Source organism: Nicotiana attenuata, chromosome 7 (genome assembly GCF_001879085.1).
Source record: "Nicotiana attenuata strain UT chromosome 7, NIATTr2, whole genome shotgun sequence".
In the NCBI taxonomy this organism is placed as follows: Eukaryota; Viridiplantae; Streptophyta; class Magnoliopsida; order Solanales; family Solanaceae; genus Nicotiana; species Nicotiana attenuata.
Genome location: NC_031995.1, coordinates 92,838,503 through 92,862,935, shown reverse-complemented (window position 1 = coordinate 92,862,935; position 24,433 = coordinate 92,838,503). Strand labels below are relative to the sequence as shown.

At 35.7% G+C, this 24,433-nt stretch overlaps 1 protein-coding gene and 1 non-coding gene across 3 annotated transcripts; both read left to right on the top strand.

Annotated features, from left to right (window-relative positions):
• On the top strand, positions 214–6,282 carry LOC109229490 (protein TRM32-like). Of its 2 annotated transcripts, none has more exons than XM_019394949.1 (5): positions 214–1,694; positions 1,839–2,054; positions 3,098–3,168; positions 3,309–4,749; positions 4,872–6,282. In XM_019394949.1, the coding sequence occupies exons 2-5, from the start codon at positions 1,898–1,900 to the stop codon at positions 5,438–5,440; spliced, it is 2,238 nt and encodes a 745-aa protein (XP_019250494.1). In that variant the 5' UTR covers positions 214–1,694; positions 1,839–1,897; the 3' UTR covers positions 5,441–6,282. The 2 variants fall into 2 exon arrangements, with proteins under 2 accessions (XP_019250494.1, XP_019250493.1); XM_019394948.1 differs by having other exon boundaries at positions 3,092–3,168.
• TRNAK-CUU lies at positions 6,494–6,566 on the top strand. The gene has a single exon. It is a non-coding gene; the product is annotated as a tRNA-Lys (tRNA).

Here is a 24,433-nt window from a genome sequence, read left to right as displayed (position 1 = left end):
TATTTTTTTATATTTATCGAGATAAATTACACACGTGATGCACGAATCCTTAGACTAATTACTTTAAAAAGAATAAATGAAAGAACTAGAACAAAGTTGAAAAAGAAGCATTGAAGCGATATATATAAGTCTAGCAAAACAATTAGAAAAGTAAGAAATGCTCACATGAAAAGATATATATAAAGAAAGAGAGACTTGAGAAAGAAACGGAAAACGGTTGGCAGATAAATGGCGCCAAAAGTAAAGAAAGAAAATTCTTTTATCTCCCATTTCTGTTCCATCCATTTCTTCTTCCTCCTTCACTTTTTCTCTTTCTCTTTTTTTTCCTCTGCAAATTTCAACCTTTTACCATGTCTGTGAAGCTCCATATTCCCTCTACATAATATACTAAGGTATTATGACGATAATTATGTTACAATTAGAATTTCCTTTAATAAATGTCACAGACGAATCCAGAATCTAAAAGTCGTAAGTACACCATTTAATTAATATTTTTACATGCTTCTAAAATTTTAAACACCTTTTCAGTTTTTATCTTTATTGCATGGACGTCAAACGTTTTTTTTGTTTAATCATCTGGTATCTGAAATCCACCAGCTCGACTAATCTGGATTCGTGCTGCGTAGAACTAGTTAAGAGAAAAGTGCTTCCTTTCAGGAATTTCTCCATTCCCGAGCTCAAATGGGAGGTCTCCAGTAAAGATACCAGAGGCGGATCCAAAATTCGATAGTCACGGGGGCACCATTATATTCAATATTAATTTATCACTACTCATAGAGATTGGTACGGGGGCATTTGTTAATATTTGACTATTTTTTGAAAAAATTAACAAGTATATATACATGAAGTTTTTGTCGAATTTTTCGGGTGCCGGTGACCCCTCTGCCTACAATGTAGGCTCGCCTACCATTTTGATGCATTTTGTTGAGATATCCATACGATGAAATTTAGAGTTGAAACTCAAATTACAGATCTTACTATATGATAATTGTATGGGAGTTTTATGAAATGGGAAAAGTTTGATCAAAATTTGATGCCATGTTACCCTAAATATGAATTGGGAAATTTAAAGATGCAATTCATTTTATAGATCTTGCTCTATGTATTTGTATGGTATGGGGGTTTCGTGTAAAGGAAAGTGTTTGAATGAATCTCATGTGATTTTACCTTGAATATATATCTTTGATTTTAACAAAGGCAATTCACTATTTGCTGCTATTTATTTCTTTTCCTTTTGCCACTTCTCTTTTTCTTTCTAAGTTTTTACATTGATGCATCATGAATTCATATTTGAGATGGGGAATTTCTTTTCATAATAAAGATCTATTTTGAATTGTTATTTAGTTTCATTTCTTAGAAGGGGAACTTTGGAGCAATAGTAAAGTTATCTCCGGGTGACCTACGTGTTCGAGCCGTGGAAGCAGCCACTAATACTTGCATTAGGGTAGGCTGTCTACATCACACCCTTGGAGTGTGACCCTTCTCCGGACTCTGAGCTAAAGTTGTCTCCGTGTGGCCTTTAGGTCACAGGTTCGAGCCGAGGAAGCAGCTATTAAAACTTGCATTAGGATAGGCGGTTTACATCACACCCTTGGAGTGCGGCCCTTCTCCGGACCCTGCGATAAAGTTCTCTTCGTGTGGTCTATAGGTCACGAGTTCAAGCCGTGGAAGCAGTCATTAAAACTTGCATTACGGTAGGTTGTCTACATCACACCCTTGGGGTGCGGCCCTTCTCCGAACGCTGGATAAATGCGTAATGCTTTATGCACCGAACTGCCATTTTTTCGTTTGGTTGATCTATTGGTTTTGGCTAAATTGGCTTCTTATATATGGTGCAGGTATTGGAAGCAGGAAGATTTTAATTTGATTAAGTAGTAAATTAACAAGATTTTACTATATGGGAAAGAGCTTGAAACATCAAGATCCTAGTATTAGTCCAGAAAATCCTAAGGGATGCATGTGGGGAATACTTCACAATTTGAATCACAACCGATGGCAACAAGTCAGGAAACACCTCCCACACAAAAGGCAGAGCTGTGGAAAGCAGATTGCTGGTGAGAAAAAAAATAAAGAAATCGAAAACAAATTAGTTTTTGCATAAGAGAGTACTTTTCCCTGCTACATTATGTTAATTAATCTCTTAAGACGGGAACCTTGGCGTAACCAGTACGGGTTCGAGCCGTGGAAACAGCCTCTTGCAGAAATGCAGGGTAAGGCTGCGTACAATAGACCCTTGTGGTCCAGCCCTTCCCCAGACTCCGTGCATAGCAGGAACTTAGTACACCAGGCTGCCCTTTTTAATCTCTTAAGCATGTCATGTTAGATGCTTAGTTTATTGTCTTTATTACTAAACCATTTCATTGAAAAAGGACAGTTGGTTTGTGTACAATTACTATAGGTTTAATGTTGGATTGAATAACTATTAGGGGTCGTTTGGTTTGATGTATAGCAAGAAATAACCATGTTACAAAGTGCAATTAAGAAGAAAAAAAAGGAGCCCATTTATTGTCGATACAGAGGCTGCTCTCCACGACGATGTTCATGTTCCTTGCGCAGTAGGATTCTTAATGGTTAGGTCGGGTGAAGATCTTGCTTCCAAGTCTGAATATTATATTGAAATATATTTCACTGAAGATTACGATTTCTCAATATCATATTTCAAATAAAGTTGTACTAATAGTCATATAATGTTTGGTTTACTTTTCTATTCATGTATGGTTAATCCTTGTATAAAGTTATACATCAATTTTGGTATAACTTTATACCACTATCAACATAGAATAACTAATTTATGTATAACTTATACATGGATAAAGCATTAAAGGACAACACTATCCTTGTCTTTTTTTCTAGAAGCCTATAAAAGTGAAGCATCCAAGGGTATAATTGTAAACTCATTGTGTATTAGTTTAAAAACGATATCAACTTTTGTGCAATGAACCAAATGCCCAACAAGAAATAATCTCTGCATTAGTAATCCTGCATTATAATCCATGTATAACTTATTTTCGAACCAAACGAAGTTCCTGGCATGTATTGAGATTGAAAGTTAGGGAAAATAGGATGGTATTAACTATTTTCTCTTTTGAAGATGCAGGGGATAATGCAACAACTACTGATTCTGGTGATATGCAAGAAAGAGTAGAAGGCAAATTGGAGAATTCCTCTGTAAGTTTACAAGATAGTATGAGTGTGAATTTGCTAAGAGCTTTTGTATTTTTCTGCTGTTGTCTTCTTTTCTAACTTCTTGCTACATTATGTACATATTTGTGCACTAGCTGACTATGTCATCAACCATAACATTTCAGATTGTAGCGAAAACTACAGCACCGGGTCAAGTGTCCAAAAGTTCAATGTTATCTCGGATAAGATCTTTGATTACAGAAGAAACAACTAAGAAAAAGGGTAGGCATCGCAGAAGTTCATCGTGTCCTATACAGCTCGAACGAATTAATTCTATTCATCATCTAGATCTTGCTGAGCTACAGTCTTCTCATGAAATTCCCTTAGTTGACAATACTTTGGAGAAGGAGAATTATTCTGTTGCCAGTCTATTAGACCCTCCGACAAAAAAGACACTCGAGCCTATTGAATCAGAAAACATGAGAAAGGACTTATCTTCACTGCAGCTACATAGTACTCAGGCATCCAAATCAAGGTTTGACTTTATCAAGTCGGTTTCATTTCCTTCATGTGGCTCACGGGGAAGAAGAGCTGTCAGGTCGAGGAATCATAAGAACAAGCTGGAATGTGACTATTATGCAAAAGGGGAAAATGAGTCCGGTTTTGCAGAACAGTTGAATAGCCATTCAGTGACATCAACGGATTTGAGTAGCGACGATGATGATGTTGGAAAACATGTGCAGACGAGACTTGAATCATTTAACGTCTCTCCACGTTCACCTCGAGCAGAAAAGAAACATCACGAGAGTAAACTCATCATCAATCGTTTTAAGAATCTACGAAGAAAAATAAGGCATGCACTTAAGGAGAGTAGAAAAGACAGGCGAATTATTATGGATGCTGTCCTTCATAAGGTTCCACACGGTCGTGGATCATCCAAAAAGGGAAACAATACAGTTGAGGAGAAAACTACAGATAGACATGTGAAATACTTCCCGGGGAGTACTTGTACTCATTGCAGTTCTCCGTTTAGCAAGAGTGAAATGAAATACTTTAGGAGAACATCATCTGTCAATGAATCATTGGACAGATATAATCAATTACTTGACTCCTGCTTCTATAGGGAAGGAAAACAGGACGGTTTTGATAGGTCGAGTTTTAGAGCATCTCGATCACCTTCACCAGCTAGAAGTAGTAGCCCTATAGGCAGCCTAGAGAGGATTCTTTCTATGCCTGATCTCAGGTATTACTCTTCTTTCAAACTTGAGGACTCTCCTGAACCCGGTTACTCATCATATAAACTAGCTAGAGCTGCATCGAGCAACAACTTAAGTGTCGGAAGTACCAAGTCCAACGAACAGAAGTCCCTCAATATCCCTTTAGGTTCAGAAAACCAAACTGAAAAAGGTTACTATTCGGATTCCAAGAGTACAATTTTTCTTGATGTCAACGAGACGTTTGATGATTTTGGTGGCTTAAAGACAGACGAGAACTCTTCCTCGGTTGAAAATATTATTGGAGTCACTTCATCTCTTAATTCAAAATTAGATAAATCAATTCCTCTTCCTCTTCCTGATATTATTTTTCAGAATGCTACTAGCCCAGCTAGGCTCTCGGCATCTAAAGGTATCATTTCCGGAACAATCTCTACATCTTCTCTATATTTTCCATTTTTTTAAGCCATCAATGTATAGTTTACACTGCTTTGGCTAACAAACAGGATAATATTTACTACTAATATTCTACAGGTGCAGAAGAGGATACAGTGACTACCGATAAAAAGGGAATTTCAGCTAGTGAAATCAACAAATTTCATTTGCAAATTCAGGTTGATAAGAGATATAAACCTGAATTCAATTATGTAAAAGATGTACTAGAACTATCTGGCTTCAGTGGAAATGATCAGTTTCTAGGAAAATGGCATTCTACTGACCATCCAGTGAATCCTTCAGTATTTGAGGAATTGGAAATTTGTGCTGATATGTCATGTGATCAACTGCTTTTGTTTGATTTAATCAATGAGGTCTTGTTACAAATTTATGAGAGATCATGTTCCTACTGGCCAAAGTCGTTAACATGTCGTTCTTTTATCCAAACAATGCCTGTTGGTTACCATGTTCTTGGGGAGGTTTGGACTGATATAAACTCGTGTCTCGAATCTGAAATGAAGATTGATCAACCAATCGATGATGCTGTGAGTCGTGATCTAGCAAAAGATGACACTTGGATGAACCTTCAGTTTAATGCTGTGTGTGTTGGACTGGAGCTCGAGGATCTCATATTAAATGATCTTATAGAAGAGCTGATTTTCATTTGATACATCGGACATTGCTTGGTCAACTTAATGCTCTAGAATTATAGCCCATAATTTTTGGCTGTGGTACGGGAAGGAGAGGTGAGATCTACTCATTGATATTATATTAGACGAGCAGTCAGACTATGATCGTTTCGAGACATGGCCACATGGGCACAAAGTGTGACGCGCTATACTCAAGAATGAATTGTTATGTGGTCAGTAAACTCTTTCCTTTCTGCTCGCAGCCTATCAAAGGATCACGTGTTTTTCTATGCAAATGGAATCTTGAGCACATATTTGTTCACAAAATTCTGAGACTGTACAGATTTTGGTAGATTAGGCAGTAAAGCTTGGGGATGTAGAATATTGTTGGGACTTTTTGTACTATAATAATAACGACGACAACAACATACCCAGTATTTTTTTTGTACTATAAGAAGCTGGAAAAAGCTTCTCCTAACAAAGCCAGCAGGGTTAATTTTCTGCTCTTCTAAAGAATTGACACATGTACTGTATGGCCAAATTTTCTAATATTTTCTAATTAAAGGATTACTATATGTTACTAGGAGAATTTGAACCGATTCCAAGAAGTTCTGCCTCAGGCTTGCGAGCCCAAATTGGATTTTTGGGTCCTGTTACATAAAATACAGAGGAGAAGAGGAGCCTATGGACATTAAGCTAGGTGAATCTTAGTAGTTAAGTTGGTTAGTTGCCTAAAATTTTACCTTGTTGGTGAGAGTATGATTTTCATCTTGTAATTCCCTCCTTGTTTCCCTTTTAAGAACAAATTGTAAGGCTTTAAAGGAACTCTTAAGAAAGATGTCAAGACCTTCAATGAATCAATGTAAAATATATTTTCGCTATTCCCTACTCCTATGTATAATAAATGGAAAAATGATGGGCATAAAGCCACTTATCCTAACTCATATATATCAACTTGAAAGATTGACCGGTGGTTTTACCATCAATGATGGGCATAAAGCCACTTATATGTAACTTTTTCTACTATTCATAATGTGTCTTTAGTATAAACTGCACATTAGTATAATATGTTGAATATTCTAAGAAAACAAGGCCCGTCTAGCTCAGTTGGTAGAGCGCAAGGCTCTTAACCTTGTGGTCGTGGGTTCGAGCCCCACGGTGGGCGCAGTTCTTTTGTTTTATTCTTTTTCTCTTTTAAGCTTGTCCTAACACTCTTGTTATTATGTATTCTGGCCTCTTCTTCTCAACTTTTAGTCCTCTAAGGTCTATATACAATAGCAACCAAACAACCCCCTTTATCTCTAGTTCTACATTTTTTGTACATATTGCTTCACTTTTTTAAAGAAAAACAACCCCCTTATCTCTAGACTATAGTTTATATTTTTTGCCTTCTCCACAATATTTTAGTTCTTCCCCTTTCCAATTAATGGACCAATAGTTACCTTCTTGCTTCCCGTCATGTGCTTATGGGCCATATGGCACCTAACAAACTAGAAATGAGAAAGAAGAAGGTATATTGCATATATAATTTCCTCTCCTTTTTTTTCGCCTTTCAATTCCTTGTAATTTAGCTCAAAATCCTCCCTCCCTTTCTAAAAGAAAAAAAGAACATTGTTATCTCTCTTTATTCTATCTCTTTCTCAATCTAAAATACAAAGAAATGCACAACCCCACGTCTATATTCCCAGGAGCGTAGGCACCTTGCTTGAAACAGTTTCACGTGACACCGCTTCGTCGAATTTTTTCGTATTCTGTATGTATAAATAATAAATAAAACTAAAATATTGGATATAAATATAAAAAACGGCATCGCTTGCCATTACAGTAATTAATTCATTTGCTTACCTTTTCAAATATTAACACCGTTTGCGAAAATTTCTGCGCACGTCACTTTTATTCCCCTCCCCTCCCAAGGCCAAACTACCTTTTGCCTAAGAGAAGGGTAGCAACTACCAACATATCTCCTTTATACTTCCTCATTTAACTACTACTTTTAGCTGAGCCGCGACCAAAATGAAGTAACCTAAAAGCTTAAAGTCTTCAAATATCAATCTTTTTATCGGTAAATCCAAAATTAAGACGTTATGGATTCTAAATTAAGATAATAATTTTGAAATTTATATCAAACTTTATTTATATATGTATTTTTATACACATAATCCAACGTCAAAGCATTTCACAATTACTCTTTTTTTAAGAAACGAGGAGAAATGATATTGTGACTTGAAAATTTACTCTTGTTATGAATTCCACTAACTAATGAAGTACACTTTCACTTAATCACATGAATCAGCAGTACTAATAACTCGGTACTAAACTAAAATTTTGGTACTACCTTGAAAACATGTGAAGATGGTACCAATAAAGTACTACTCCCTTCGGTCCAAAATAAGTGATTTTTTGGGTGTTTTCACACAGATTAAGAAATTCATCTTTTAGCATTAATTAGCAATGGAATTGACCATATTAACCTTTACTATCTCACGTAAACACTTCTAACACATATTTCAACACTATTTACTCCATGGATAATGTAGAAAAAAATAATTAATTCATTCTTGAAATCTGGAAAAATTACTTATTTTGGACCACAAGAAAAAAGCCAAAAAATCACTTATTTTGGACCGGAGGGAGTAACAAACAATAATTCATTGGGTTAAAAGGTAAAAAGGAAAAGAAGATTTCACTTATGTAGGCCATGTTTAAAAGATTCGACATCCATAATCGACGTAGGAAGTGCATTTTTACCCCCACACCATGATTGTAGATAAAAACAAATTAAACTAGAAGCCATAAAGCCTTTTCTCTTTAATTTTACTTTAACTATTTGGTATTTAAAATTTACTGACCGAATAATTTAAATTTGCATAAGTAAAAAAGTTTAAGAGGATAAAATTCTCCATATCGGAAAAAAAAATATTCCATTTTAAAATACAAACATATGTAATTAAGAGGGAATTTCAACCATCTCACTACGCCTCAATAATTTTCCATTTGATTTGATGTTGCATAAAATAAAAGGTCACTTCCCAAGACTCAATAGTTGAGAAGTAGGACCCTTGCACAATTATCTTCCCATGTGGTGACAAATAAAGAAATCTCTTATCTTCCTCTCCTTCTTTATATTTTTTTTTAAATTTTCCTTCTTTTTCCATGTTTTAATTTGATACAAGTGCAGATGAAGAGCTCCGGAGTGAGTGCATATATATATAACCATATATATATATATATATATATATATATATATATATATATATATATATATATATATATATATATATATATATATAGTTTAAATATTTGAAAAACATATTTTATCTAAGTTTGCACCTGTTATCACACAAAATGAAAGACTTTATAATCATGAATTAATCTATTTATGGTATAGAATACAAATTAATGATTTGAGACTAGTGGATCGCTACTACGGTAGGACAGATCTAGAATTTAAACTTTATGAGTGTGATTTCAGAATTCTATTATATTTCGTTTAATTTACTGGATTCAAAATCTATTATTATTACTTGTTTAAGAAATTTTTTAACATATATCTAAAGTTTAAGCCAAAGTTACTGAGTTCGAATGAAACTGTAACTCCTTCGCTAGATCCGCCCTAAAGGAAAGCCATTATTTTTCTCTTTTTTTTATGCTTTGCCGAATTTTTAAGAGAATTGTTTTCTTCTAAAGGGGAAAAGCTTTCTATGGACCTTAGTAAAAGAGTGGTCTCTTGTTCATTCATGCTTTTGAATGATAGATATTTGCTTCAATGCTACTTGCGTAGGGAATATTGAGCTCTTTCTGGCCACTAAAATTATTCTAGCTTTGGGACAACACTATTATATCTACAAAGGAAAAAAAGTTCAAAGTTGACTTCATGTCTCTGAATTATGAAATTTTTATCGACATAAAGAAATTAAAGTATGATAGTTGCTCTCCAATCCAATGAAAGAATAATATGACTAAGAATAATTAGCAACAAACAAAATGTTTTAATGAATTCAACAAAATTCATGTGAATCCAATTCCTCCGTGCGGTTGCTTTGAACAGGGCGGATTTAGACCGTTTTTACTGTGCACGTAAATCCATAATCTTTTCGCCAAATTAAATATTTTATGTAGATTCGCCTCTAACTACAAAAATAGATAAATGCGAGATTTGGATCAAATATGTAAGCAAAAAACGGATTGTTTGAGAAAACTAAGGGTTTAATGGAATAATAAAGAACATGCGTTATTGTTTAACCAGAAAATAGGAATCTCGGTCAAAATTTACTTTAGAAGTACTCGTGCTTCTGATAACCAAATAAAAGAATATCTTTGTAATGAAAAAGAAAAAATTAGAACGAGAAATAGTAGAGCAATCGGAATAAAGCAAAGTAAATAAGTATATTCCAATAATAGTCAGAACGTGTCCATACAAATGTCATTTTTCCCTCTTTTATAGTTATTTCTAAGTACAACGTCTCTTCTCATAATTGAGTCATAATGAGCAATTAATGATATTAATGAAACGTTATGTTTGGCAATCGTAACTGTTTCATGAAGATTCTGTAACGTTTCTAATCATTCATACTCATTATTTGAAGGTTAACGAATCTGTACATTTTGCTGTCTTGATTCATTCCATTGATATCTCTTCAAATTATAATGAGACCCGATCAACCGTTTATTCTTGTCTCTTAGACGCCTTGCTCGTACCTATTTAGACTCGCGTCTCTTTAAGTATTCTTCTCCAGCTGTCGCTTTTCTACTGATCCAGTGTCTTGCTACGTCAGCCACATAATTAATTACAAGGGTAATATTGATTTTTTTCCAATACAGATAGTCCACCTACTTGCCAATTATTCATCAATTGAATATTTGGGAAGTGGATCTCACTAAAGCGGGAATTTTTGCCGCCGTTTCCCTCATATCATTATACCTTCTTCTGAACCAACGCATCGTATGTCACTTCCATTTAATGCATGTGACACGTGGTGTCCTACGATTGGTTCTGCAACTCCTCAGCACCTTTTAGGGCTTTTTTTATGCCTGCATCAATCACGAAGTGACAGTTTTTATAATGACGTTTCCATCATTACCTTTTTATTTGACGGTTGCTTCCGAGTATATATATATCCTTTGTCTTTTCTTTTACGAAAAATTTTCCATATCTTTCCATCCAATACTTTCTACTTCTTCGTACAACCATGTCTTCTCCAAACCATGATCCTCGAAAGGTCCTTATTGTAGATGAACTTCCCCTTGCTCCTACCAGAAGTAGGAGAGGTGGTAGGCTGCGTAGTTTAGGGTCAGTTTCCATACGAGGTTCTTCTTCTCAACCTAGTTCTACTCCTCCATCGTCTTCTAGAACTAGGGCTTCTTTTTCACATAGGTCTTCTGCTAGAAACAGCGATTCCAGCGAGCCAATTCGTGAACCTACAGTTGACGAGATTATCCCTGCCGAACTTTCTTTTTATTCTGATAGAGAGTCGATTAGAAATCAAGTCTCCTCTATGTCTTCTCACGATCGTGCTGATGTTTATCCTTCACAGATTACTGAGGGTTTGATTTCTGTTGTTCGTAGAGATTGTCATTGGAAATTTGATTTTCCAATTCTGGTCCCCAATGAAAACCAAAGGATCACTTCTTTTAAGCCTGGCTTTTTTCTTTTGTGTATACGTATTCCTTCACATTAGATTTTAGACCTCCTATTGACCCAGTCATTATTGAATTTTGTTGCTTCTTCAATGAGTGTTTAGGACAGATTGGCCCCATTGTATGGAGGGGTGTAGCATGTCTTAGGTACTTGGCTAACCTCGCTCAATTACCTTTCACCTTTTATCATCTAATCCATCTCTACTCTCCTAAATTATTCCGTCATGGGATTTTTACTCTCGTGGCGAGGAGTAAGAGAGTTTTAGTCAGCCCTGAGGACGATAAAGATCGTGGCTGGTATGCCCGATTTGTTGCTGCTCCCATGAGTGAGTTAGTAGGTGAAGAGAATATGCCCTTCCCTGAGAAGTGGAACTTTGCAAGCAAGTTTTCTTTACAACTTTTATATTTTTTTTCTTTTTGTAGAGCCTGTACTTCCCGTAACTCTTTTACTTTTCCTTTTCAGCAACCATGGGAACTATTGAAGAGATTCCCGTCTTCCGTGGTTGGGTAGAAAAATTGTTAACAATTTCTCCTATGGAAGTAAGGTCTTGGAAGTATATTTCAAATAGTTTTGGTTGGAAGGTTAAGACTCACGGTAACTTTCTCTTCCATTTTCTCCTTTTCCTTCGTTCGTTCTTACTTTAGAACTTATTAACCCTTCTTTTTATCAGGGTTCAAGGCTTTCTTTAGCAAGAGCTCAGGAGATAATCTTGAGTTCTTCATCGAAAAGAAAAGCTGATAGACCACAGGATTCTGAAGATGAAGAAGAGCAATATGGAAGCTCGTTAGTTCGTAAGCCACGGGCCAGAAGTCGTGTCATTTCGGATGACGAAGCTACTCCTCCCCCTCATCCTGTTTCTGTGGTCGAGCCTGAAGAAGCCACTTTAGTGAGTTCTGATGAAGAGACACCTGCAGCACCTCGTGATTCTGCTGAACACCTCTTTTCTCTTGGGTTTGATGATGAGAATTTTGGCTTGATTTCCGAGGAAGCGCCTCGTGCCTCTTTTCCAGTGTCTGTTCCAATGGAACCCCATTTGCATGCTCCTTCCGTTGCTGCTACTGCTCCACCCGAAGCTGTTTTGACTTCTTCGTTCGTTCCTACCGCTTCTGCGAAAATTCGTTCTTCAAGTGGAAGTAGGTCAATGAAGCAGATTACCATTGAGATTCATGCTGATAGTAATCTTTTGAAGAAGTCAGGTCAGGTCGACATGTGGCTGAAACCCTTAATAGGCCAGGTTGAGAAGTCAAAACTGGAAAGTCATAGTTCTTTAACTTGGATGAATGACATTGTGCAATCATCTTTGAAGGTACAAACTCCTCCTTTTTATCTTATGTGATTTTCCTTTCGTTAGGATCTCAACCTTTTTTTTATTTATGTAGATCAATCTCATCGGTACGGAGATGATAAAAAGGATTGTCCATACGGAGCAGTTAATGCATGACTATCACACTGAGGCAGATAATTGGAAAGAGCAGTATGAAAGTCTTCAACTCGAGATTGAGGTTTTAGAGGAGAATAAATGTACCTTGGAGCAGCAGATAAAAGTTATGGCAGCAGAACTAGCAGTTGAGAAAGCCTCTTCCAATCAAGCGGTCAAGGACAAGAACCTTCTTGAGTCGTCTTTTGCTGAACAACTTTCTAAGGCCACAGAAGAGATCAGAGGTCTGAAGGCCCTGTTGAATGAGAAAGAAGTTTACGCTGGTGAGCTTGTTCAAACACTCACCCAAGCTCAAGAAGATCTGGGTGTCTTCCGATAGGGTTCAGTTTTTGGAGAGTTCGCTTGCCCCCTTACAGGCTTCTTATGATGCTGCCTTAGCTGAGAAAGAAAAGCTTAAGAATGAAATTGATCATTGGGAGAAAGATTATGAAGCTCTTGAAGACAAGGCTGTTGTTGAAGTAAGTTGGTCCTTTTTGAAGGCGCGCCATGATACTCTTATGGAGGTAAGCCAGGAAGGTTTTAACTTAGTTGCTGAGATAGAAAAAATTAAGGAAACAATTGAGAAAACCTAGCAAAAGCCAGAGTTTTTCTTCGCCCCTGGCTGATACTCCCGAAGATGATGAAGCTAATCCTGGTGTAGCAGTTGTTCAAACCCCTTCTGCTCAAGTTGAACCTTCTGTTGCTGATGATGCCATCTTGTATACTGGTTCAGAACATGCTCCATAGTGAAAGTTTGATTGAAAAGTTTGCTGTTTTTTTTTTTTGACGGATTACTTGGTGGTTTACCCCTGGTCTTATTTTGGGGTGATGTTTTGAAAGGTTTTGCCCCTAGTCCGTTTCGGGGCTTTTTGTAAAGACAATCGGGTTAAAACTTAGTTCATGCTTAGTTTTAACCATGGTATTATGATATTATAAAGTTTTTTTATGAAACCTTTATTTCAAGTTTCTGTTTTACTCTCTTAGTGGTTTGCCCTTGCCTTTTTCTTTATATGTTTGGGGCTTTGTTTTCCACTTTAATTTTAATATGTGGGTTTTTGTTTTACCCTTTTAACTTTTGCATTTAAAAATGCTTTGTTAATTTCTTGGCTTTTTGAATCAAGCACAAATTATAAAAGAGGGCCCTTTTATATACAACACTTAATGAAGAAGACGTCTCAACTTCATAATGGTGTAAACATACGAAAGAAGAAATAGGAACACACATGTTTCTTTGAACGACTTTCGAGAAAAGTTTTGTATCATTCGAGCTTTCGAACTAAATAATACTTTACATGTATTTAAGTATCATCTACAACTCTTTCGTAACTGTTTTCTTTACAACAGATTTGTAAAATTTCAAGGGTATATTTTGACAACTCATGACTAAATATTGCCTTTAACCTAAACATTCATAAGATTTTGGAATTTACATCCACGAGTGTATTCTTCATAGGTTTCTGAATCATGCTTGTGTTTTTGGCTCGTGGCTTTGCTCTGAACTTTTGATTTGTTGGGTAGACTTTAGGCTTTGACTTGAATTCTAATTGTTCCAGTCTTCCTTGCCTTCCTTACACATATATTATATAGTCCCCAAGTGTTTGAGGTTTGAAGCATGAAATCTCGAGCACTTGATTATTCCTTCCATGCGGTCCTTTTCCTGAAAAGGAAAAACATACGGGAGTCGGAGGTATAACTTAGATGAAGACTGCTTAACCCTTTATATTTCCATCAGAAAAGTTGTAACACTAGACCGAGAATTATGTTTCTTCCGCGTGTCTTTCAGGTCCAATATCATCATTTGGCGTGGGCTAGCTTTTTGCCTATCATCTAAAATTATTAGTATAACTTTAATAGTTCAAAAACAAAAATCGTAATTGAAGGTACCTGACCGTGGGTATTTCCTTTTCTTCCTTTTTCTTAGAAATAGTACTTTTTCAAATGAACAGCATTCCAACTTAAGGGTAAAACCTTGCCATCCATGGTTTCAAGTTCATATTCACCTTTTCCTGCGATACCCCGAACCTTGTAAGGTCCTTTCCAATTTGGACTCAGCTTTCCTGCATTGGCTGCTCTTGCGGATTGGAAAACTTTCTTGAGTACGTAGTCCCCAATCTTGAAGTATCTAAGACGAGCTTTCCGATTGTAATATAGCTCAATGACTTGTTTTTGCGTAGCCATCCTTATCAAAGCTATTTCTCTCCTTTCTTCAAGCAAATCAAGATTTACCCGCATCTCCTCTTCATTTGACTCTTCAGTTGCTTGAACATATCTCGTACTTGGCTCCCCTATTTCAAATGGAATTAAAGCTTCAGATCTGTATGCAAGTGAGAATGGTGTCTCTCCCGTACTTGTTTTTCCTGTTGTTCGGTATGCCCACAAGACTCCAGGTAACACCTCTGGCCACTTGCCTTTTGACTCCTCTAGTCTTTTCTTCAAGTTATTAATAATAACTTAATTTGTTGATTCAACTTGTCCATTTTCCACTGGATGATAAGGTGTCGAAGTAATCCTTTTAATTTGCCAACTTTGAAAGAATTCTGTGATTTGCGCACCTATGAATTGTGGGCCATTATCGCACACGATCTCTTTTGGAACTCCGAAGCAGCATATGATGTTTCGCCAAATAAAGTCTCTGGCCTCTTTTTCTCGTACCTGTTTGAAGGCACCTGCTTCTACCCACTTAGTAAAATAATCAGTGAGCACTAATAAAAATCGTACCTTGCCTTTTAGCTTGTGGTAGTGGACCCACGATATCCATCCCCCACTTCATAAAAGGCCATGGTGCAACAACCGGATGTAATAATTCTGTTGGTCGATGCATATTGTTACCATACCTTTGGCATTTTTCACATTTAGCCACAAAATTTTCTGCTTCTTCTTCCATCTTTGGCCAGTAATACCCTGCTCTAATTAAAGTTTTTACCAAAGATCTTCCTCCGGCGTGATTTCCACAATGTCCCTCGTGTATTTCCCTCATCACATATTTCGTTTGAGAAGGTCCAAGACACCTTGCTAGAGGACCACCGAACATTTTTCGATATAGATTGCCCCGATCTAAACAATAATGAGCAGCCTTTTGACGAAGTGTCTGAGCCTTTTTCTTATCTTCAAGTAGTGTTCCGTACTGCAAAAAATTGACAATCTCGTTTCTCCAATCCCAAGTTAAATTATTGAAATTTACCTTATTTTTATCTTGGTCGAGTACTGAATGAAACAAATGTATTACAGAAGCATTCTCTTCATTTGTTACTTCTGCAGCTGATGCAAGATTAGCTAACGCGTCTGCCTAGGCGTTCTCTTCTCTTGGTATCTGCATAATTTTCCAAGTTTGGAATTGTCTAATTAAGTCCCGTGCCTTTTCCAGATATTGCTGCATCCTCGCCTCTATAGCTACGTAAGTCCCCTGCATTTGGTTAACTACAAGTTGAGAGTCGCTTTTGATTATAACCTGCTCTATTCCGAGCTCTCGTGCCAATTCTAGACCTGCAATCATAGCTTCGTATTTCACTTCATTATTAGTAATAGGATGGCATTTTATGGCTTGTCGTATAGTCTCTCCCGTGGGTGGAATCAGGACAATGCCCAAACCTGCTCCTTTTACATTTGAAGAGCCATCGGTAAATAGGGTCCAAGTACCTGGATTAGACCCATTAAATACATGCAGTTCTTTTTCTGCCTCTGCTACTATCCCTGGGCTAAAATCTGCCACAAAATCTGCTAAAACCTGTGACTTTATTGCAGTTCTAGGTTGATATGTGATGTCATATTCACTCAGTTCTATAGCCCATTTGGCTAACCTACCTGATAACTCTTGTTTATGCAATATATTATGTAGGGGGTAGGCAGTTACTACAGAGATAGGATGACATTGAAAATAAGGCCTTAATTTTCTATAAGCCATAATTAATGCTAGTGTATGTTTTTCTAAATGAGGATATCAAGTTTCAGCATCCAAAAAGACTTGTTAACATAGTAAATTGGAGATTATTTACCTTGGTCCTCTCGAACTAATACAGCACTTACCGCCACTTCCGAAACAACGAGGTAGATGAGTAGTTTTTAATGGAAGTTGGAGATTTTGCATTGATGATAGGGAATTAAACAAAATAACAATTAAGGATAAGTTTCCAATTCCCTGGGTAGATGATCTTATGGATGAGCTTAATGGTTCTTGCATTTATTCAAAAATTGACTTGAGAGCTGGTTATCACCAAATAAGAATGAAGGAAGGGGACATCTATAAAACTGCTTTTAGAACACATCTAGGGCACTATGAATTTAGGGTCATGCCCTTTGGCTTGACTAGTTCCCCAACCACTTTTCAAAGCCTCATGAATCAGGTGTTTAAACCTTTTTTAAGGAAGTTTGTATTGTGGTTTTTGATGATATACTAGTTTACAGTTCTTCAATGGAGACTCATGTATTACATCTCAAAAATGTACTAGAGATCTTACAGAAGGAGCAACTTTATGCAAAGATGTCTAAATGTGATTTTGGACAGGATAAGGTGGAATACTTGGGACATATTATCTCAGGTAAAGGGGTTTCTACTCACCCTGCTAAAATTAAGGCAATGATAAATTGGCCTGTACCTAAATCTGTGAAGGCCTTAAGGGGATTCCTAGGATTGACTGGCTATTATAGAAGATTTGTTAAATCTTATGGAATCATAAGCAGGCCATTAACTAACCTGCTTAAGAAGAATGCCTTTCAGTGGAATGAAGAGGCAGAATCAGCCTTTCAGCAATTAAAGACAGCTATGTCAACAGTACCAGTGCTTGGTTTGGCTGATTTCATCAAGCCTTTTGTGATAGAAACTTATGCATGTGCTACTGGAATGGGTGTTGTATTGATACAATGAGGTAGACCTATAGCTTTCTTTAGCAAAGCCTTAGCACTCAAGCATAGGGGATTGTCTACTTATGAAAAAGAGTATATGGCAGTTCTATCAGCTGTAGATAGGTGGAGGCATTACATACAGGGGGGGGGGGCACTTTGTTGTTAAGACTAATAATCAAAGCTTGAAATACCTACTGGAGCAGAAGGTAACTACAGCCTTACAACAGAAAGGGTTAACCAAGCTTATGGGCCTTGACTATGAGGTTCAATATAAGAAGGGTAGTGAGAACAGGGTGGCAGATGCTCTCTCAAGGAGACAAGAAGATAAATCTACTCTATTAGCCATATCCAGCCCACAGGCTACTTGGCTGCAGGATATTGTTGACAGTTATGAAGGGGATCCTATAGCATTACAGCTACTGAGGGAGTTAACCATCAATCCTAACAGCAAGGAGGACTATACTTTACACCAAGGAGTCATCAGATACAAACAGAAGATCTATGTGGGGAAAGGTACTAATCCAAGGGAAAAGATTCTACAAACTATACATCATTCTGCTATTGGTGGACATTTGTCACGACCCAAGTTCGCCCTCCGTGAACAGTCGTGACGACACCTAGTCCCTACGACTAGGTAAGCCTAACAAATGCAGAAAAAGAAATAATTGCGGAAAGAAAACAATTAAAAGCCGAGATAACAAAATGAAACAGTGTTTAAGATGTCGCCCGACATATAATAGTACAAGAATCTCAACCTAACACTCCCAAAATTCGGAACCCCATGAATCACAAGCTAAGAGTACAAAAAAGGATCTAACTCCAGAAATGTCTATCAACAAGGAAGATACAGAAGGGCTATACTAGTACAGAGAATAGAAAGGGACTCCTCGATCTGCGGACGCGGCAGATATATCTCGAAGTCTCTACAGAATTTTCCTCACCTCAAGGGTGATAAGACTGAGTGGAAGTACCTGGATATGCACACGCAAAAACATGTGCAGGAAAGGGCATGAGTACACTATAGCGGTACCCAGTAAGTGCCAAGCCTAACCTCGATCGAGTAGTGACGAGGAAGGTCAGGGCCCTACCTGTCATATACAATAATATATAAGGAAGATGAGCGGTAGTAAAAAATATAGATAATGAGAGAAACAACAACCACAACCAAGGCAAATAATCACAGAAGGTATACAACTCAACATAGAGATAACAACCGGGGGTCTACCAGGATCCCGTCCTGTATCCCCAAAAGTAAATAATCAGTGGATCTCCCGGGTGCTGTCCCGTAGTCCATATCACTGTGCAGGGGGATCTACCAGAATACCACATCCGTAGTCCCAAATAAACAGACAAGGGGGATCTACCGGGAACCACCCGTAGTCCCAATGTAAACACGCAGCAATAACACAAGAATAATCAACTCAATTCAATTTAATATCAAAATAGACAGGTAATTCTAACCTAGCATGCTGCATAGAGTTCAGATAAGGCAGTTTGAGCAAGTAGGCAATTTAGTCATTTAGGCATGCTTTCCTACGCTAACAGTAAGCTCAAGGTTCATGTAGTGTAAACAGTGAAGAAAAATACGAAATTATAGATACTTAAGTGAAAAACAAGATTTTCAAAAATCAGCACAAGTACGCGCTCGTCACCTCACGTACAAGGCATTTCAAATATCACAGTACCAAATCCTAAGGGGAGTTCCCCCACACAAGGTTAGACAAACCACTTACCTTGAACCAGCTCAATCAAATCTATACCACGTTCTTGACACGAGTATCCGACTCCAAATGGTCCAAATCTATTCAAAGTAATTGCATAATGTAAATAACACTTCAAGTAACTAATTCAACTAATTAATTCTAAGCTAATACGCGAAATTAGGAAAAATNGACCAATAGTGATTCAATTTTTTGCTTGGTCAAGCCTTTCCCTTTACGCCAGTTGTAAATGCAGTTACGTGGTCCCGTGGATCAGTTGTTCCATCGTACTTCGGGATATCGGGCATCTTAAATTTTTTTGGAATTGGCAAATGAGCGGCACTTGGCTTCCAAGGTTGTTGAGAGTATTTTTCCATTTCTATTCCCTTGATTACAGGCGGTACACCAGGTATCTGCTCTATGCGATCGCTCTGTTCCTTGAGCTGCTTCTGCAAAGTTAGTACTAAACTTTATAAATCGGAGTTAACTGGGTTACTTGATCCTCCATCACGAGATTCGCTGGGAGTTCCTCCGCTGCCTGAGTTAACGTGTCCCGAGCGGGGATTTTCTACGGTTACGTTGATGTTTGGAGGTGGAGTTGGTGGTATAGTCGGCAACCTGCTAACAAAAGCTTGAAGAGCATTGTTGACCTGTTGGGCAATTAATTGCTTCAACGGTTCATCAATAGCTTGATCGTTCTCACGCTGCTCATTCATATTTGATTCAGATTCATCAGGAGTCCCCTTTCGAGACTGTCGAGGAGAGTTTCATGGTGAGAGGACTGGAGTTCCATCTCCTTGTTGATGTAGTTGATTCAACTGATGTTGTTGAGTTTGTTGGTTTTGTAAATTTTGTTGGTCGTTGTCGTTGACGTTCGACATGATTTTTTAATAGAAGAATGGATTTGGAAAGTGAGGAGATTATCAAATTCCCGATAACCGGACAATTTGTTTAACCAGAAAATAGGAATCTTGGTCAAAGCTTACCTTAGAAGTACTCGGGCTTCTGATAATCAAATAAAAGAATATCTTTGTAATGAAAAAGGAAAAATTAGAACGAGAAATCGTAGAGCAATCGGTATAGAGCAAAGTAAATAAGTATATTCCAATAATAATCAGAACGTGTCCATACAAATGTCATTTCTCCCTCTTTTATAGCTATTTCTAAGTACAACGTCTCTTCTTTCTCATAATTGAGTCATAATAAGCAATTAATGATATTAATGAAACGTTATATTTGGCAATCATAACTGTTTCATGAAGATTCTGTAACATTTCTAATCATTCATACTCATTATTTGAAGGTTAACGAATCTGTACTTTTTGCTGTCTTGATTCATTCCATTGATATCTCTTCAAATTATAATGATACCCGAGCATTCATTTATTCTTGTCTCTTAGACGCCTTGCTCGTACCTATTTTGACTCGCGTCTCTTTAAGTATTCTTCTCCAGCTGTCGCTTTTCTACTAATGCACGTATCTTGCTACGTCAGTCACATAATTAATTACAAGTGTAATATTGATTTTCTCCAATACAATTATCTAATGTAGTTTTGGGGTTACAAATTATTGGTGTCGAGGAAATCGTGGAGAAACAAAAAAGTACGTAAAAAGATCTTGATAAATGATAAGCATGACACTTGAAAATCAATGCCCATAATATCTTCCAACACAAGAATACTATTTCTATGGGTAGGTAAAAGGTCATTATCAATTGAGTAATTTAGACCCTTCAAGATGACCCCTCAGAACTTTCATTTTCAATTTTCACCGCCTCATATAATCTCCAACTTCTATGGACGTGGACCTCAGTTAACCAAGAGTATTTAAACCTGCCATTAATAGCACAGTTAGCTGTCAAGTTACATATCACATGTTCGGTCAAACTTCTAAAATCTAACTTATTTTGAAAAATACTTTCAAAAAAAATATTATTACGGAAAAATATTTCGTGTTTAACTAATTAATTTAAAAAGTACTTTTGAGCTGCAATTAGTATTTGATTAAGCTTCTAAAAGTATTTCTAAGTATATTTTTCTCAAAAGTATTTTGGGAAAAAAACTACTTTTTTTCTACTCAAAAGTACTTTTTTTCTTTTAAAAGCTTGACCAAACACCTTAACTTTGAAAAAAGAAAATTGGTCAAAAAAATACTTTTGGCCAAAAGAAGCTTTGCCAAACACTCATGGCCATTTCATGCCCTCATTTTTGATTACACATCTTAGGGGTGTTCATAAAAATTCGAAAAATCGAACCAAACCGACCAAAAAAAACGATACTTTTTGGTTTGATTTGGTTTTGGGTTTGAATTTTAAAAACCGATCAAATTTGGTTTGGTTTTTGTTTTAATCAGAAAAAATCGAACCAAACCGACTATAGGAGTAGCTATTTCAAATTTATTATTACACCTATATATATGTATATTTTTATATAAAGTTTCAAAAATTTAATGGTAAATGATAATAGTTTGCACTTTTAGTATAGTTCTTTACCTTTACATTCTAGTTTGGTTGGTAGTTTTCTTTTGTCAAGTGTAAGAATCCATTTCGTGTTAAAAATAATATATTTTTAATTGAGTCCTTAAATTATTCATCACTATTTGATTCGATTATCATCAATATATCTTGGTAAATAATAGATTTCTCAAAGGGCAATTGATTTGATAGTGTTCGTCGAAAATGTGGTCTCCGGAATATGTGTTTGGTAGTGTATGTCTTATATTTAAGAAAAAACCGACAAAAACCGAAAAACCGACATAAATCGCATCGAGAAAAAACCGACTTAATTGGTTTGGTTTGGTTCTAATATTTGAAAAACCGACTTACTTGGTTTGGTTTTTTTTTAGAAAAAACCTATCCAAACCGAACCATGAACACCCCTAACACATCTTTTAAGATTTCATTTGCTACTTACATATGTAATGCTCTTTATATTTCAAACTGGACTCGTTTAAATTGAATTAATTATACTTTTTTCCTTAAATTTCTTATTTATATATGGATAATATAAATGTTATAAAAAGAGATTAATGTGATTTTGATTTCTCGTGAATCATTTCTGTCTTACTTTAACAGATTCTTTTCTTGTTTCATTTAAATATGACTTTGATTTTTGAACTCCAGAAGACCGAACTTATTTATCCTTGTTCTCTGCCGTAGCATTGTTAGGCCAGGTGTCATGTGGAAGCTAGCAAAACAAATCTTCAACGACAATAAATAAGAAAACGCAAGAGAAATGTATCAAAAGATACACAAACATTTAACGTGGTTCGGTCAACTGACTTACGTCCACGACGGAGATGAGCAATCCATTATAACAAAAGAGAGTACAAAATATCGAGAAAAGAACCTGCAAACACAAATGACTTTCTAACACTTGTCCCATAAGTTCTCCCCCTAAACACGATTCTCAAGCCCTCTATGGCTATATTATAGATGCTATTGAATGAGAAGGACGGATCTTCAATTTATATAACTCCAAACCTTTTCCTACAAGAAAAGAGACTAGCCAAATACGGAAGATTATATTTTTCTTTTAGGAAATGAAAAACTCAATTATGATAAATATGTTGTCCGTTCCTTTATGAGATAGAAAAATCAATTATGATAAAAAAAATATGGACAAACACCTAACAAGCATTATCAATTTTCTTGGCGAAATTATTTGAGGACACTAAGATTGCCACTTGACATTGTGGAAGGTTTTGTCATTTTGGCAGACCAATAATTCAAGAAAATAAAATAATTGGGAGCATTTATAATTTTATATATATTCGAGAATACAAAAGTAGAAAAATGGAATCAAGAAACTTGTCACCCTCATGATCTTATCTTCTTAAGAACTGCGCTGACACCAACACAAAGCAATTAATTGTAAAAAAAAAAAAAAAAAAGTAATTAGAATAACATAAAACGTGAGAAAAGTTTCCATATACATAACCAATCTTTGTTTTGAAAATTTGTGCAAATGGAGAACAAGTTCTTTTCATTAACTTAATTCAAAATGCGGTGTTGGCATATGAGAGAATCAAAATACAATTCTGGTGTGTATTTGAATAATATCATTTTTAAATTTTTTGAAATGATATATATTTAGAAATAATTAAAAATATTACTATAAACTATAGCTACTAAAGTAAAAAATATCTATCTTAAGAAAATAATAAAGTATCATACTAGAAAATTATTTGATCTCCGAATAATAATAATGATATCCCTTTTTAAGGAGCAATAATTTTTTTACATTGAAAATTGAATTTTCACAATTTATGACCAGACTGGTGGGTCATATGTTCCAAAAGCTTATCTTATATTGTCTAATTTATCAAAAATAATTAATAATTAATAGATTGCGGCCCTTTTTTCCAAAAGAGTAACCTAATAGATTAGCTTTTGATTTTGATTTGACAAGACATTGCTTGAGGTTAATCATGGAACTTGAAAGTTGTTAAGTATATATTATCAAATAAAATTAATACTATTGCATTATTTTTTTCTCTTGAGGTTGGGAAAGAACAAAAAAAACTAGGTAGATGATAGTTTTAATCAGCATTTCTTATTTTTATTTAACATCACATGCAAAAGGATCACATAATCATTCTTAAGTAAGAACATATATTTAACTAAACAACACTTGTTAAGCTGCAGGAAAAAGAATTTTTTGTCGTAAGTGAAGATATTATGATATTGTACCTTTCACTTTGACTTTTAAGCCATAGAAAAATCACTAATATAATCATCTCTTTTTCTCTATGTTACAATCTTATCCTTTTCTCTGCATTATCAACCAAAAACTTAGCTCCCCTTTCTCTTTGCATCACAGAATAATTGTACGATTAAGATGCTTAGGGGTCGTTTGATTGGTGGTCTAAAAATAAGATATATTAATAATATTAGGATTAATAATGTTGAAATTAATTATACTGAAATTATTTTTTATCGACCGTTTGGTTTGGTGCATTAAGAATAACATGAGTTGCTTAATTTTTAAAAAATTATTTATTTGCAAAAATATGCACCACATTCTTTGAAAAGGATTTGAAAAATATTTTGAAATGTCAGTTATGTCTTTATACATGTTTATCCATGTATTAAAAATGATGATATTGTTAATGTCATGGTTTGCTATATATAAGAATATTACAAAACATTATATATAACTGAGCATACTAGTTATACATAGGTTGAAAAACACTATCAAACAAGAGATTAATAATACCAAAGCTAATATATATATAATTTTTCTTAATACATCCTACCAAATGACCCTTTAGGGATCGTTTGATTAGAGCGATTAAGGAAAAACTAATTCAAGTGCAAAATCTAATACTTCATTATTTATCTGTACTTGATTGGAATTACAACAATTAATATGTACTTTGATTAAATATTACTATCATACATTTTAATCTTTCTTGGTAGAATTAATTTGGACCCAAAT